At 40.7% G+C, this 17,398-nt stretch overlaps 1 protein-coding gene across 1 annotated transcript in view; it reads right to left on the bottom strand.

The window, feature by feature from the left end:
* The window catches only part of rab40c (RAB40c, member RAS oncogene family), an 80,704-nt gene that overhangs the window by 27,990 nt on the left and 35,316 nt on the right, over window positions 1–17,398 (bottom strand). The window contains exon 2 of the mRNA XM_073060771.1: window positions 10,592–10,652. Within this exon, the coding sequence (XP_072916872.1) occupies window positions 10,592–10,652 (61 nt within the window). The remainder of the gene's footprint in view (window positions 1–10,591; window positions 10,653–17,398) is intronic.

Genomic DNA, 17,398 nt, shown 5'->3' with positions numbered 1-17,398 from the left:
CACATTCGTAACACCCCCTTCCTTCTAAGATTTTTACCACTGGTAAAAATGAATTAATACAGAGTCTTACAGGATTTCAGAATCTAACACTATACAAAAGAGTTTTTTTTTCACTACAGAGTAATATAGTTATACATTCAATTCAGCATCTAAACAGTTAGCGATTACATTGTCACTTCCTTTAATATCTTAACATCTTGTACCTTAATAAATTCTTGTAGCATCAGACCCCACTTTGATAACCACCTATTTTTATTCCTTTTCTTCAGCAAACAAAAACTAAAGAGTTGTGATCTTAGCTTACGTGTATATTACAAAAGTTCATGCAAATATTAATCTTTATGTTACTTTCAAACTTAACAGTCAATCTTCCATGGGGTTGTCTTTATTAGTTACATGCTTTGTCGAAATCCCTTAAAACCGGATCCTGTTATTTAAAGTGACATCCCGTCAACTCTCGCCCCTTTTCCAGTTAACTCCCATGTGGTTAACTTGTATACTAGTGTGGAATAGGCTTTTGCATGCTCCTTTCATACGAGTTATTTTATCAACAATGTGTTCCAAACTTAGACCATTTTCCAAATTTCCCCATAATTCTTTAATTTTAAGCAAGTTGTTAGCATGAGTTTTCAGTTTAAACTCTGCAAGCGATCTCTCTTTGTCCAAACAGCATTTCAAATTCTGCCTCTACACAGCACTCCCTTGAATAACAATAGCGTGTGGGGCACCTTTATATTCCAAATCAACCTGTAATTGATTCGCAGGCACCATGTTACTAAGCCATCGTCTCTGTAGCCTGGTGGCTGCTTCTGACATCAATCCAGACTTTAAATTTTCTTCATTCAATTTAGGAACTACACTTTTCCCTTTTCCTTCAATAATAAAATTCACCTCACCACCTTTTATCTCCTCACTAACTTTTAACACACCTTCGAACACAAACAACTGGAAATTCTCACTTCCCACTAGTACCAAGGTTAACCCTGTCTTCACTGAACCAAGTCCATCTGACCCACAGGGACTGCATTCCTTTTCAACTGAATCAAATACCTCAGACTTTTTCTGAGCTCCATTACTAGGTTCAGTACCATGTGCATCCACATCTTGAACACACTCAAATGGGACATCTGCCTCTTCCAGGCTTTCAATACCAGTACCCTTTTCAAATTCTAAGTTCCCCTGACTCTTCCAGTTACTCTCTGGGCAACTCCCTTCCGAAGTAAACTCAACCCCGCGGGCTGAAACAAACTCATCTGCCAACCTAGCAAACTTCTTCAAGGTAATGGCATCCTTTTCATCTAGGACTGCCCTCCTTTCATTATCGGGAACACCTTTAGAATCTTCAACTTCTTCAAACAGTTCTGCCAAACCAGACAGATCATCCATGTCCAACCCTGGACCTTTTAACAGCCTTATCTGTTTCTCATCTTTACTCCGTGCCTCTATAAATTTCCTCCTGGCTAAGGGCAGGCCTACCTCCTCTCCCTTACTCTCTTTCACTTTCCTATTCTCCGTTTTACCACCCTCTAACTCCTCTTGGTACAGGGTTGGTAAAAACGTCTCAGCCAAATCGATACTGGCCTGATTTAAACTGGTCTCGTTCTCAGCTGCCTTTCTCGACATGCAGGACATGCAGTGGTCGCGCATGCGGGATAGATCTTGGAATCTAGGGGCGGGACCTCAACACTTACAGGCTGGCTCGTCAGCTCCATGGCCGACCAAACGTCACCACCAGCTAAATCGTTACCCAGTAGGATGTCTACGTCAGTTCTCGGGACTTCTGATCGCACCCCTATTTCAACTGGTCCAGATACCAGCTCACAATTTATAATGATCCTATGCAAGGGCACCGCTTCTGTCCCTTTTCCTATGCCCCTCAAAGCTACCTCTCCAGTCTGAGGACCAAAATCTAGTACCGTACTGCGAATCAATGACAGTTCAGCTCCCGTGTCTCTCCAGATCCGCACTGGAACTGGTGTGTCTCCCTCTTTCACAGACACAGTTCCTTCTGAAATACATTTCTCAGACCCTTCTTGTATTCTGTCTACCTGGGGCTTTCTCGTCAGTTTACGGATCACCACAACACATCCTGTAGGGACTGCTGCTTTCCATTTTCCTGTCTCCTTCCTCGGAGCAAGGCACTTAGATGCAACCTTTCCACAATTAAAACAGGTCAAGCCAGGACCTCTCCTGCCGTCTTGCCTTTCCTCCTCCTTAATTTTACCGCTAGCTCCCGGCTGAATCTCTGCCTCAGCCAGCGGGCTTTCTCTACCGTTCCCACGGTCTCTCTGGTAACTTTTATTCGAGGAAAACTTTGTCTTGTGGGTTAGGGCATATTCATCTGTGAACCTAGCAAATTCGGAGATGGACTTATTCGGCTTCTCATTCAAATACATCCGGATATCATCTGAAACACAACCTTTAAATTCCTCAATCAGAATTAACTCCCTGAGACGCCAAAAATCTTCTTCCACCATTTCTGCTGCACACCAGCGATCCAAGAGCAAACCCTTCTCATAGACAAACTCTGCATACGTCTGGTTCCACCCTTTCTTTAAATTTCTGAACTTTTGTCTATACGCTTCAGGTACCAATTCATAGGTCCGAAGAAGGGCCTCCTTTACTTTCTCATAATTCTCAGACTCCTCCTCCTCCATGGACAATGCCGCATATGCCCGTTGTGCCTTCCCTTTTAACACACTTTGTAACAACGCCATCCACTGATCTTTGGGCCACTTCTGACTCACTGCTACCTTTTCAAAATGCAAGAAATAACTATCAACATCCGTCTCCTCAAACGGAGGTACTAACCTAAACTCCCGATTAACATTAAACTGCTCCTCTCGGTCTGACCCTTGAGCTCTTCGCTCTTGCCTTAACTTCTCCAGGTCCATCTCATGTTGCCTCTGTTTCGCTTTCTCCTCATACTCTCTCTCCTTCTCGGCTCTTTCCTTCTCCTTTTCGGCCCTTTCCTTCTCTTTCTCGGCCCTTTCCTTCTCTTTCTCGGCCCTTTTCTTCTCCTTTTCAGCGGCTTCCAGCTGTTTTAACTGAATTTCATGCTCCCTCTGCTTCTCAGCTCTGTCCTGCTCTTTTTCCTTTTTCAGCTGCTTTAACTTAATTTCATGTTCCAACCTTAATTTCTCCAACTCTAACTGAGCCGTCCCACTAGCGGGTACCTTTTCAGGGATATTTTCCAATACCTCAGCTGAAAACACATTCTTCACAATATAATACTGAGTTATGGCCCTCCGCAGCTCCCGCTTTTTCATCGACAATCTCACCTCTGCGAGGTTTAGTCCTTTCGCAATATTTATCAAGTCCGACTTTGTGGCAGCCTCTAGCGCCTCCAGAGTCGGGTTTTCTATAAATTCGTCAATGACCATCTTTGCTGGTTTCCCGTCTGGTTACCCGTGCAACCAGACCCACGTTTGGACTTAAAAGCCCGATTCACTGGCCCTCCAATTTGGTATCAAATCCCAAGACGAGGCCCCCACTATGTTACGAACCCTGTAACTGGGTCACTTACCAGCAAAGATAGAGAGGTCCGTTGAAATCTGATGATACTATTTTTAACAGTATTTATTAGTAAAAATACACAAAAATAATATCAATACAAATATACAGATAATATACGTCGTCAATACTAAATCTAAAAGTGCGGGTATAATAATAACCAATAAGAAATAAGCTCTATCGTTGTCTAGGGGATAATGTATTGTCCGATGGAAATATAAAAGTCACTCAGTTCATGCAGGTTGCAGCCTTTGGGGACCGCTGGGTTTGCAATGGTTGGAGAGAGAGAGAGAGATTTGGAGAAAAACTTGCCGATTCCTTTTATGATTTCGATCCGTCGGAGTCTCGTTGGTGTGGCCGTTCACTTGTGGCCTCTCCTTTAGCTAAGCCGTTCTTCTGTGGTGAGCCCGCCAATCCCAGGCAAGGGAAGGACGCTCACGAGCCCCCACCGGTTGTCGCTATTAAACGCTGTCACGGGATTTCTAGCGTTTCTCCTGGTGCGTCTAAAGGGGTTGTTCCCCAGACCCTCTTTTATCCTTACTCACGGGGTCTCAGACGTCAATCAGGTTGGGATGATGCAATCCCTTCACCAGCCCACTCTGGTCGTCCCCTGAGGGGCTTCAATGAATAGTACAGTACTCAATACACAATTCCGTCTCCAAGAGACAATAGCCGTTATCAATGGTTTTGTTTCACTGAGGCCAGGACACTTTCCAAACGTTGTGGATTCTCTCTCATTTCCTGGGTCCCAGACCCGAATTAATAGCGATCTTGCGATTCTCAAAATGGAGGGGGCGACTTTGTACCCTTCGGCCCCTCAGAGTTGCGGCACATTCGTAACAATACCTTCCCAAACATTGTGTGGACAAGAACCGGGCCAAGTTGAAGAAGTTTCTGACCAAATATCACCAATATATCACCTGTGGAACTAGAGGAGTCAACACATTTGACCACTGTTATACCACCATCAATAACGCTTACCATGCCATATCATGCCCACATTTTGGCAAGTACGATCACCTGGCTGCACTTCTACTCCTGCTGGATAAGCTGAAGCTGAGGACCGCAGCACCAGTGATGAGAACTGCAAAGGTATGGTCAAGGGAGGCAGAGAAGTGTTTATAAGGTTGTTTTGAATTGGTGAACTGGGCCATATTCAAGAATTCATTTGTGGATTTGAATGAATATGCCACGTTGTCACCAACTTCATAAAGACCTGTGTGGATGAGTGTGTGCTTTTAAGAACATACTAGACATTCCCAAACCAGAAACCATGGATAAAGTGAGATTCACTGTTGAGGACTAGATCTGTGGTGGTCGAGACCAGTGATTCAGAATTTTACAAGAAGTCCAGGTATGACCTATAAAAGGCTATCTTATAAGTGAATAAGCAATAAACAGAATTGGATGCATGTTGGTTCTGGCAGGATTTGCAGGCCATTATGTCCTATAAGGGGAAACCTAACATCATAATCTAAGCTGTGATGTTTCACTCCCTGATGAACTGAATGGCTTTTATGCAAGCTTTGAAAGGGAGAATAAAACTATACCTGTGCAAATCCCTGAGGCATATAGCTGAGATATGTTTCTCTGAGGCTGAATTCAGAACATAGAAACAGAAAACCTACAGCATAATACAGGCCCCTTACATGTCCCTTCCTCCGAAATTACTAGGCTTACCTATAGCCCTCTATTTTACTAAGCTCCATGTACCTATCCAAAAGTCTCTTAAAAGACCCTATCATATCCACCTCCACCACTGTTGCCGGCAGCCCATACCAGGCACTCACCCCTCTCTAAGTAAAAATCTTAACCCTGACATCCCCTCTGTACCTACTCCCCAGCATCTTAAACCTGTGTCCTCTTGTGGCAAACATTTCAGCCCTGGGAAAAAGCCTCTGACTATCCACACGATCAATGCCTCTCATCATCTTGTACACATCCATCAGGTCACTTCTCATCCTCCTTTTCTCCAAGGAGAAAATGCCGAGTTCACTCAACCTATTCTCATAAGGCATGCTCCCCAATCCAGGCAACATCCTTGTAAATCTCCTCTGCACCCTTTCTATGGCTTCCACATCCTTCCTGTAATGAGGCAACCAGAACTGAGCACAGTACTCCAAGTGGGGTCTGACCAGGGTCCTATATAGCTGCAACATTACCTCTAGGCTCCTAAATTCAATTCCACGATTGATGAAAGCCAATACAGCATACGCCTTCTTAACCAGAGAGTCAACCTGCGCAGCTGCTTTGAGCGTCCTATGGACTCGGATCCGAAGATCCCTCTGATCCTCCACGCTGCCAAGAGTATTAACATTAATACTATATTCTAGGTTGAGCAGCATCTGTCACTTCTCAGCTCAGTTTTGCATCCTATCAATGTCCCGTTGTAACCTCTGACAGCCCTCTACACTATCCACAATACCTCCAACCTTTGTGTCAACAGCAAATTTACTAACCCATCCCTCCACTTCCTCATCCAGGTCATTTATAAAACTCACGAAGAGAAAGGGTCCCAGAACAGTTCCTGAGGCACTCCACTGGTGACCGACCTCCATGCAGAATATGTCCCGTCTACAACCACTCTTTGCCTTCTGTGGGCAAGCCAGTTCTGAATCCACAAAGCAACGTCCCCTTGGATCCTATCCCTCTTTACTTTCTCAATAAGCCTTGCATGGGATACCTTATCCAATGCCTTGCTGAAATCCATATACGCTACATCTTCTGCTCTTCCTTCATCAATGTGTTTAGTCACATCCTCAAAAAATTCAATCAGGCTCGTCAGGCACGACCTGCCTTTGACAAATCTATGCTGACTACTATTAATCACATTAAACCGCTCCAAATGTTCATAAATCGTGCCTATCAGGATCTTCTCCATCAACTTACCAACCACTGAGGTAAGACTCACTGGTCTATAATTTCCTGGGCTATCTCTACTCCCTTTCTTGAATAAAGGAACAACATTTCATTTTAAAATCTTTTTTATTAATTATTATTGAAGATCAACAAAAGATACATTAAGTCAATATGTCATTATGTACAATAAAGAATTAAATTAGCAAATAACAGATTCACAAAGCTAAGCAATATATCAATAATAATATGCAAAAATAAAGTGTTAAGAATATTTTTCTGAAAGGAAAAAAAAGCCTCTACTAACTGAAAAAAAAACCCATTGGGAGCACAACCCCGGAGCTGGTATACAAAGTGAGGATGATATACATCATTCAAGCTTCAATAAAGGAACAACACCTGCAACCCTCCAATCCTCCGGGACCTCTCTCATCCCCATTGATAATGCAAAGATCATCGCCAGAGGTTCAGCAATCTCCTCCCTCGCCTCCCACAGTAGCCTGGGGTACATCTCATCCATCCCGGTGACTTATCCAACTTGATGCTTTCCAAAAGCTCCAGCACATCCTCTTTCTTAATATCTGCATGTTCAAGCTTTTCAGTCTGCTGCAAGTCATCACTACAATCACCAAGATCCTTTTCCATAGTGAATACTGAAGTATTCATTAAGTACCTCTGCTATTTCCTCCGGTTCCATACACACTTTCCCACTGTCACACCTGACAGGTCCTATTCTTTTACGTCTTATCCTCTTGCTCTTCACATACTTGTAGAATGCCTTGGGGTTTTCCTTAATTCTGCCCGCCAAGGCCTTCTGATGGCCCCTTCTGGTTCTCCTAATTTCCTTAAGCTTCTTCCTAGTAGCCTTATAATCTTCTAGATCTCTAACATTACCTAGCTCTTTGAACCTTTCGTAAGCTTTTCTTTTCTTCTTGACTTGATTTATTACAGCCTTATACACTGCAGTTCTTGTACCCTACCATAACTTCCCTGTTTCATTGGAACGTACCTATACAGAACTCTACACAAACATCCCCTGAATATTTGCCACATTTCTTCCGTACATTTCCCTGAGAACATCTGTTTCCAATTTAAGCCTCCAATTTCCTGCCTGATCGCCTCATAATTCCCCTTACTCCAGTTAAAAGTTTTTCTAACTTGTCTGTTCCAACCTCTCTCCAAAGCTATTGTAAAGGAGATAGAATTATGATCACTATCTCCAAAATGCTCTCCCACTGAGAGATCTGACACCTGACCAGATTCATTTCCCAATACAAAATCAAGTACAGCCTCTCCTCTTGTAGGCTCATTTACATACTGTGTCAAGAAACCTTTCTGAGTTTAATTTATTTATTTTTTGTGGTGTAATATATAATTGATGTAAAAAATTAATTTGCACTAATCTTAACCGGACATTTATTGTATTTGTCATACTATCAAGACATAGTCTTGACTAATTTGTTTCTTCAATTTTAATATTCAAGTCACTTTCCCATTTTCCTCTTGACTTATGGACTCCTTGTTTAATTGCCTGTTTTTGAATCAAGTTATACTCTTTCTTTTTTCTTTCTTTCTTTTTTCTATAGGCGTGTTAGGGGGAGGGGTTAAGGGGAGGGGGAAGGGTATATATATATTTTTTTCATATATTTTCTTTTATTTCTGTAATTATTTGAAAACTCAATAAAAAAAGGTTTATTTAAAAAAAGAAACCTTTCTGAACACACCTAAGAAACTGCACCCCATATAAACCTCTTGCTCTAGGGAGATGCCAATCGATATTTGGGAAATTAAAATCTCCCATCACAACAACTCTGTTATTATTACATCTTCCCAGGATCTGTTTCCCTATCTGCTCCTCAATATCTCTGTTACTTTGGGCGGCCTATAAAAATAAAACACCAGGAAAGTTACTGACTCCTTCCTGTTCTTAACCTCCACCCACAGAGACTCTGTAGACAATCCCTCCATAGTGTCCACCTTTTCTGCAGCCGTGACAATACCTCTGATCAACAGTGCCAAGCCCCCACCTCTTTTGCTTCCCTCCCTGTCCTTTCTGAAACATCTAAAACCCGGCACCTGAAGTAACCATTCCTATCCCTGAGCCATCCAAGTCTCCGTAATGGCCACCACATCATATCTCCAAGTACTAATCTATGTTCTAAGCTCATCCGCTTTGTTTACAACACTCCTTGCATTAAAATAGACACATCTCAAGCCTTCGGTCTGAGCGCGTTCCTTCTTTATCACCTGCGTATCCTCTCTCTCGCACTGTCTACAAGCTTTCTCTGTGTGTGAGCTAACCTCCTCTTCCCCAGTCTCTTCAGTTCGGTTCCCACCCCCCAACAATTCTAGTTTAAACTCTCCCTAGTAGCCCTAGCAAACCTCCCCACCAGGATATTGGTCCCCCTGGGATTCAAGTGCAACCCATCCTTTTTGTACAGGTTACACCTGCCCCAAAAGAGTTCCCAATGATCCAGAAATCTGATGATTCAGACATCTTTCACAAAATGACAGGTCCCAATGGTGTACCTGGTAGGGCACTAAAAACCTGTGCCAAATAACTGGTAGGAGTACTCAGGGACATCTTCAATTTGTTATTCCTGCAGCGAGAGGTTTCCACCCACTTCAAAAGGGTATCAATCATACTGGTTCCCAAGAAGAGCAAGGTGAGCTACCTCAATGATTATCGGCCAGTTGCACTCAAATCTACTCTGTGGAAGTGCTTTCAGAGGTTGACCATGGCTAGAGTTAACACCTGCCTAGGCAAGGACCTGTTATTTCTGATCAGCACTAACATCACCTTTAATACGTCATTAAAGATTCTAGCAAATTTCAACAGTAAAACTGTGGAGAGCATTCAAGCTGGTTGCATAGTCGTCCAGTATAGAGGGGCCACTGCACAAGATTTGAAAAAGCTGCAGAGGGTTGTAAACTCTGCCAGCTCCATCATGAACACTAGCCTCTCTACCATCAAGGATGTCTTCAAAAATGTGATTCCTCAAAAAGGCAGCATCCATCATTAAGGATCCCCACTACTCAGGACATGCCTTCTTCTCATTACTATCATCAGGGATGAGCTACAGGAGCCCAAAATCACACACTCAACATTTTAAGAACAGTTTCTTCCCCTCCACCAACAGATTTCTGAACGGTCCATGATTCCATGAAAACTACCTCACTATATATGCACTACTTATTTTTAATACTCATTTTTAATGTACTGCACTGTATTGAACAACAAATTTCATGGCATATGTCAATGATAATAAAACTGATTCTGATTCATCTTAATTTTTCTCAATGAATCTCTCCTATCCTAGAACATACTTTCCTCTCTCTCCTTTTCTTTGCCCAAATATTGCTTACAAATTTGAAATGTAAGCAGTTGTAAGGATGGTGGAGGTGATACATGCTGACCAACCTATTGATTTCCTCCCCCCAAACATTTATTCTGTAACATTATATTTCACAAAGAAACTGCTTAGACTTGATCTGTTAGTAGATAGAGTAATCCAAATGCTACCGACAACTATTAAATGATGTAATAATGGACAGACCTGAATAACTTATTCATGGCCCATTGTGCCATTACATTAGTAGTACATGGCACAGGACAGGAATGCAGTGGGGGGGGGGGGAGGGGGGGAGAAAGATGTAGAATAAAGGAAATTAACTTGGATTTATAAATTAGTTTTATAACTTCAAAGTATCCTTAGCCTCTGGTAAAGTGCTATACAATCAAATATGTTTTGAAATGCAGTCCCTACTGAGATGCAAGAAATTGAGCACAGAAAATTCTCAATGACAATGAGATATGTGAACATTTGCTACAGTAAAATTGGTTAGCTAGAATAACAAAATTCTATGTCAACTCTTCAGCTGGTGTTATTGAGCTCGTGTTTAACATTCACTTGATGACAAGTTGGACATCTTTTTAAATCTCATCTCACCCACAATGCAATCAATTCCTAACCACTCTTTAAAGTGGTCCAGCAAGCCACTTATTGCCATCACTACCTCACAGACTGCAGCAGTTTAAGATGACAATTGGCAATCACTTTCCCCCAAGGGCATTTCAGATGGGCATTGCCAGCATAGCCTATATATAAAAAGAGTAAAGCCAGGGCTCTAGCTTGCAAACCTTCTGCAAATATTGCAAATATCCTAGAACAGTTTAAAAACCACAATTGTACTTTCACTGTACTTTTTAAAAAAATCTTACCAGAGCTCTAGTTTTACACGTCTGCCATCCAGCAGGATTGTAGTGGTCTTATAGGCAATTCCTGTAAAAAAAAAGACACACACAAAAATAAATTATAAACAAGAGAAAAGCTGCAGACGCTGGAAATCTGAGCAACACACACAAAATGCTGGAGGAACTCAGCTGGCCAGGTAGCATCTTTGGAAAAAAGTACAGTCGATGTTTCAGGCCGAAATCCTTTGGCAGGACTGTTGAAAAAAAGCTGAGGAGTAGATTTGAAAGGTGGGGGGGGGGGGGCGGGGGGAGGCCTTCTGTCTCTTTCACCAGTCAACTTTCTAGCTCTTTGCTTCATCCCTCCCCCTCCAAGTTTCACCTATTGCCTGGTGTTTCTCTCTCCCCTCCCACCTTTCAAATCTAGATTTTTTCCCTCCAGTTCTGCCAAAAGGTTTTGGCCCGAAACGTGCCTAAGACCATAAGATATAGGAACAGAAATAGGCCATCTGGCCCATCAAGCCTGCTCTGCCATTCAGTCATGGGCTGGTCCAATTCTTCCAGTCATCACCACACCCCTGCCTTTTCCCCCATACGCTTTGACACCCTGGCTAATCAAGAACCTATCTATCTCTGCTTCAAATGCACCCAATAATCTGGCCTCCATAGCTGCTTGTGACAACAGATTCTACAGATTTACCACCCCCTGACTAAAGTAATTTCGCTTCATCTCTGTTTTAAAATGGATGTCCTTTGATCCTGAGGTTGTGCCCTCTTGTCCTAGAATCCCCTACCATGGGAAATAACTTTGCCATATCTAATCTGTTCAGGCCTTTTAACATTCAGAATGTTTCAATGAGATCCCCCCTCATTCTCCTGAAATCCAGGGAATGCAGTCTAAGAGCTGCCAGACGCTCCTCATATTCAATCCTGGAATAATTTTCGTGAATCTCCTCTGAACCCTCTCCAATGTCTAAAATCCTTTCTAAAATAAGGAGCCCAAAACTGCACAAAATACTCCAGAGTGTGGTCTCACAAGGGCCTTACAGAGCCTCAGCATCACATCATACTCTATACCTTGAGAAATGAATACCAACATTGCATTCATCTTCTGCACCACCAACTCAACCTGGAGGTTAATTTTTAGGTATCCTGCACAAGAACTCCCAAGTCCCTTTGCATCTCTGCATTTTGAATTCTCTCCCCATCTAAATAATAGTCTGCCCATTTATTTCTTCCACTATAGTGCATGACCATACTCTTCTGAACATTGTATTTCATTTGACACTTCTTTGCTCATTGCCCTAAGTCACTCTGCAGGTTCTTTGTTTCCACAACACTACCCATTCCTCCACCTATCTTTGTATTACTTTGCAACACATCAACTGTACTGTTTTCCCCATAGATGCTGCCTGGCCTGCTGAGTTCTTCCAGCATTTTGTGTGTTGCACAAAAATAAATTGACTATTAATGTCACTTTTTTCTACAGTTTCAAGATAGCATTGTACATTTTGTCCAGAACAGTCCAAAGGTGTATGGGTTGGTAGGTTAATTGGTCATTGTAAATTGTCCTGTAATTAGGCTCGAGTTAAATTGGTGTATTGCTGGGTGGTGTGGCTCACTGGGCCAGAAGGGCCTATTCCATGCTGTAGCTCTAAATAAATAAATTATGAAAAATATTACATTTCTCCACAACTTTTAAATGTTTAAATGTTTAAATGCTATTAAGTGTTTTACACAGTACACTGGTTGATAGCTCAATAGATTTGTGGTTAGAACAAAATGACTGAAGCAGATTGCAATGGGATAAAGGAAGCAACAGAAGGAAAAGCAACAAAAAAGCATACTGTTAAAATAAGAAATTAATTGAAGCACAGTGATCAGCGGCACATTGATCTCTCTCTGATGTAAACTAATCAGTATACTGCAGCTGACTTGTTTCTCAATGAAGCAGAATGTGCATGTATTATGTGCAACATTTTGTGCATTTATTTAGAATGCAATTGAACTGCTATATTACTGAAAAGTAGTAAAAAATTGGAACTGCAAAATGTTGGTATATCAGTCTAATGATTAGTTAAACTCACGTGTTCATGTCAGAATTGAAACTGAATAATCAACATAATCTCCTTTAGTCTGATTCAAGTTCGAGAGTACTTAAACTCCAGAGCCCTTTTAGTGAAAGGTACTTGAATCCTCCAAGCACCTGCCATTTCCAACAAGTTTCTATTTATCATTCACAGCATCCAATACAAGAGTTGGGACATTATAATGCAATTATACAAGTCACTGCTGAGGGTCACTTGGCTGTGCTGATATAGGAAAGATGTAGCTAAACTAGAGTGCAGAGATTTGCATGGATGTTGCCATGACTTGAGGACCAGAGTCATATGTAGAGGTTGGCCACTTTATTCCTTGGAAAATGAGGGACAACCATACAGATATGTTTAAAATTACTACAGGCATAGATAAGGTGGATGGCTTTAGACTTCTCCATCTTCTCTTCTACATGGGGTGGGGGAATAGGTTAAGGTTAGAAAGATTTAAAGGAGACCTGAGGTGAACTTTTTCCACACAGAGAATGGTGAATATATGGAACAAGCTGACAGAGGAAGTGGGTGAGGCAGGTTCAATAGTATCAGTTAAGAAGCATTTGGATGGCTTAGAGAGATACGAGTTAAATGCAGGAAATTAAGATCAGCTAAGTGAACTCCGTGGTTGGCATGGACTCATTAGATCGAAGGGCCTGTGTCCATACCAAGCAGGGCCTGTTTTATACTTGCTCTGTCCTTACATCTTAATACCTTCTCTACTCTCATTTTGACTTAATCTACTTTGCATTTTTCCTTACAATAGCATTTAAAATATTTAATTGACCATTTTTTTGTTTTCCTAAATTCAACAATTATAAGAAAGGTATGCATTTAAAAAATTGGACTACAAATCAAAGAGAATGTTTAAAGATAAATCTGCTTAGTAGCAAGAGAACTTGTCATGCCTCATTGTAAATATCAATCTATAAGGCAATACAGCCATATTAGCGATAAGCAGATGGCAAGTGTCCTGCCTGAACAATGCATTTGCAATGCTCTGTAGGTTAAGATAGCTTCCACTTTGCAAGTCAAAGAAAGGATTTAGATGTAACAGATGAACAGATGTCAATTTAGGCATGCAATTATACCCACAGACTACACTCCATGGAAGTGATATGGACGTTCTGTCACATATTATCAGGATATTACATTGTGGCCAGCTGCACTCATTATACTACGTAATGTGGAAATGATTTCAAAGGAAGGTTAGAAAGGTTATTGCATATTTAGTTTACTATGCTGAGAAACCTGAAAATAAAGGCACATCAGTTTCATCTGATTTAAAGTTACAGAAGTGCCACATCTATAAAATCTTTTTAAATAATGAACGGAATTGAGAGCCAACACACATTCTACCTGAGACTAACAAGCTGGAAGCGAAGTTAAAAGCTCCAAATCAAAAACATTGGTCCCTTCTTTATGTTCAATTTCTTGACTCTCAGGGTGTCTTTGGAAGGAGAATTCACCAAATTTCATCATTGGAGAAAGGACACAACAAGAATGAAAACAAAAGCACAAAAAGGAGTGTCTACAAATTGAAAGGAAAGAGGGAGATTCTCCTTTCTTTATTCTACACTATAAATCACACACTAAAAATTCACTTCAAAGATTACTATCACCAAACTCAGCACTTAAGATTTCCAGAACCTACATTTATGCTCTATCAAATACCTTATCAAAATGCATTATAATCATTTGCCAAGCATGATTAATTATCGCTTAGCAAATTATAATGCAATTATAAAATGATATAAAATATTACCAAGTACATAAAATATTACAAAGCAATGAATTTTAAAGACCTATGTTCAATTTAATCCTGTATTTTGTTTAATAGTAATACAAAAGCATTACATTATTCCTGGTTTGATGATTAAAAAGTTCTTTGTTGTGCTCAGTTTAGCCAGTAAAATCACTGGTTGTCAGAGATCCCCTGAAATTGACATTAGGCTTCAGAAAAGTTTGTGCACAGAGATTGCTATATCCTTGTAAGGAGCTTATTTTGAGGTTGGAGTGAATGGTGATGATAAGACACAGGCCACAAACTCTGGGTCATTAATTAGTACATGCCATTAAATAAAATAACTCAGACTATTACTACATTTCACCATCCCACCAACAGTCTAGCTTTGTGAAAAAAATGTTTTGACTGTGATCTGAAAAACAATGAGCTAAAATTACTGGCATTTTACCCAACATTGACAAGAATTTCTCCAAGAGACATTTTGCAGACTGATGGGAAAAAGTGAGTGTGCATGAATATTCAACGAAAAGTGAATTCCAGGATTAGTTTGAATTTGAAAGTATGAAATATTAATACAAAGTTTCAATTTAGTTTGTTCATGATTACCTCCAATCTCCCTGTTAATCAAAGTAGCAAACTAAATAGGAGTTTTATAAAAGATTATTAGGGGTGTAGATAGCATCCTTTTTCCAGGACAGAGCAAATCTGGAACTTCAAGGGAACAGGTTTAAAGGGTAGAATTTTAAAGGAGATCACAGGGATAAGCTTTTCCATACAGGAGCTGGTAATCATCAGGAACAAGCTAACACAGTTGAAGCAGATAAAATTGCAATGTTTAAAAAGTTTTAGGATACGTACTTTGATAGGAAAGGTATAGACTGGATCCAGGCCTAAACACATACAAGTGGGATTAGTGTGGATAAGCATCATGATCAGCATGGGCAAGGTTGGCTGAAAGTCCTGTTTCTGTACTATTTTATCTAATTCTACGAAATGCAGCATGCCTCAAGAAAAATATCCCTTTATCAGTGGATTATATTGAAAACTGTACAGTATGTCTATACAATTTCCAGTATGGTCCACTTGGAAACTTTTACTATTGCAGTATTTCTGAAAAAATTAAAACTGCAGAATCTATTGTTTCTCTGATTTGATGCATACAATCACCATACTAACCTTGAAAATAACACTTCTATCTTTGTTGAATTATATGATTTAAATGTAGATAGTGGTTCTGGTTCTTAAATTTCACTAATAAAGCTACCTAAACTCAGTATTAAATTTGCATCTTTATGCTCAATTTAGGAAAAAAATCTGAGAAGCACACATTTTCTTCCATGTAATTTCATGCCAATTTAGTTGAAACGGCTATGATTAGTAAGGATGTCAAAGGTTACGGGGAGAAGACAGAAGAATGGGGTTGAACAGGAAAATAAATAAGCCACGATCTAATGCTGAAGACTCGAGGACTGAATAGTCTAATTCTGTTCTTATGGCGGGTCCAAGATGTCAGGTTAAGGAGTGGTTGATCATTAATTGGTTAAGGAGATAGATTAATTGCCCTCAATGTTCACAGTTCCTAGATACCCTGCTGACCAAGCTGCAATTGATTTTCACTCCAGCTGTCTGCGACCTGAAATTAATCAGAGCTGAAGGGCATGAGGGAAAAGTAAGTTCAACTCCCTTCACTCCTGGGAAATGGCCAGGAAATCACCTGGCTGTATGCCTACTCCCAGTGTTTTTACAGAGAGTAACGGCCACAGCATCAGTGGTGAGGACCAAGAAGATATGGTTGAAGGAGGCGAAGGAACACTGACAGGACTGCTTGAGTCGGTGGACTGGACAATATTCAGAGATTCATCTTCAAATCTAAGTGAATAGCCACAGTTATCACCAGCTTCACCAACACCTGGGTGGATGAGTTTAAGCCTTAGATAACATACCAGACATCCACAGCTTTTGGTTTGGGTATGAACCAGGAAATTCGTAGTCTGCTGAGAGCTAGATCTGTGGCAGTCAAGACCAGTGATCTAGAAATATACAACCTCAGAAGGCTACTTAAAAAGACAGAAAACAATTCTGAGGTTAGAGACACAACTGAATGCACATTAGCCCTGGTAGGGTTTATAAACCATTACTTCCTGCTAAGTAAAACCTAATCTCATGTACAGCTGTGATACTTCATTTCCACATTGAATTGAAATTGAATTTTTATCACTTACATCCTTCATATACATGAGTACAAATCTTTGTTACATCTCCGTCTAAATGTGCAATGTTCAATTTACAGTAATTTGTAATAAATACTACATTCATTAGTACATACTAATAGTACTATTCAACCAACTGCAGATCGAAAGTATTCCAAAAAAATTCCACAAAGTTCCAAAAAGCAAAACTTGAATTTGCTGCGTGCCAAGCATTATGCTGAATCCACATGAAAGAACTGATGTGTAGGTATACCCTGCTGTAGCCTCCTGCCATTTCACAGATCCTCAGTCTCTCTATTTGAGCATTGTTAGCCTCACATCTCATTTGTTCGCTATTTGTGTTGTGAGTGAGAGGAAGGAGTTTAAGGCTAGTAAGGGATGGCTGGTTAGCTACGTAAAGCGCTACAGCCTCAAGAGCTTAAAGATCACGGGAGAATCGGCATCGGCTGATGCTGAGGCAGCATCAGTGTTCCCAGAAGAGCTACAATGGTTGCGTCTGTACTAAACATGTACAGACTTTTTTTTCTTGTAATTATTTCCTAAACAATACCATATAACAAATAGTTACATATCATTTACATTGTATTAGGTATTCTAAGAAATCTAGAGATGATTTAAAGTATACGGGAGGATGTGCATAGGTTATATGCAAATACTACGCCATTTTATATAAGAGTCGTGAGCATCCGCAGAATTTGGTGTCCGCGGGGGGTCCTGGAACCAATCCCCCGTGGTACCGAAGGACAACTGTATGCATCACCATTAAAAAAACCCTGAGATTCATTTTCTT

This window comes from Hemitrygon akajei, chromosome 11 (genome assembly GCF_048418815.1).
Source record: "Hemitrygon akajei chromosome 11, sHemAka1.3, whole genome shotgun sequence".
NCBI classification, from domain to species: domain Eukaryota; kingdom Metazoa; phylum Chordata; class Chondrichthyes; order Myliobatiformes; family Dasyatidae; genus Hemitrygon; species Hemitrygon akajei.
The sequence above is the reverse complement of the archived record's forward strand: the minus strand, read 5'-3'. Positions and strand labels throughout refer to the sequence as shown.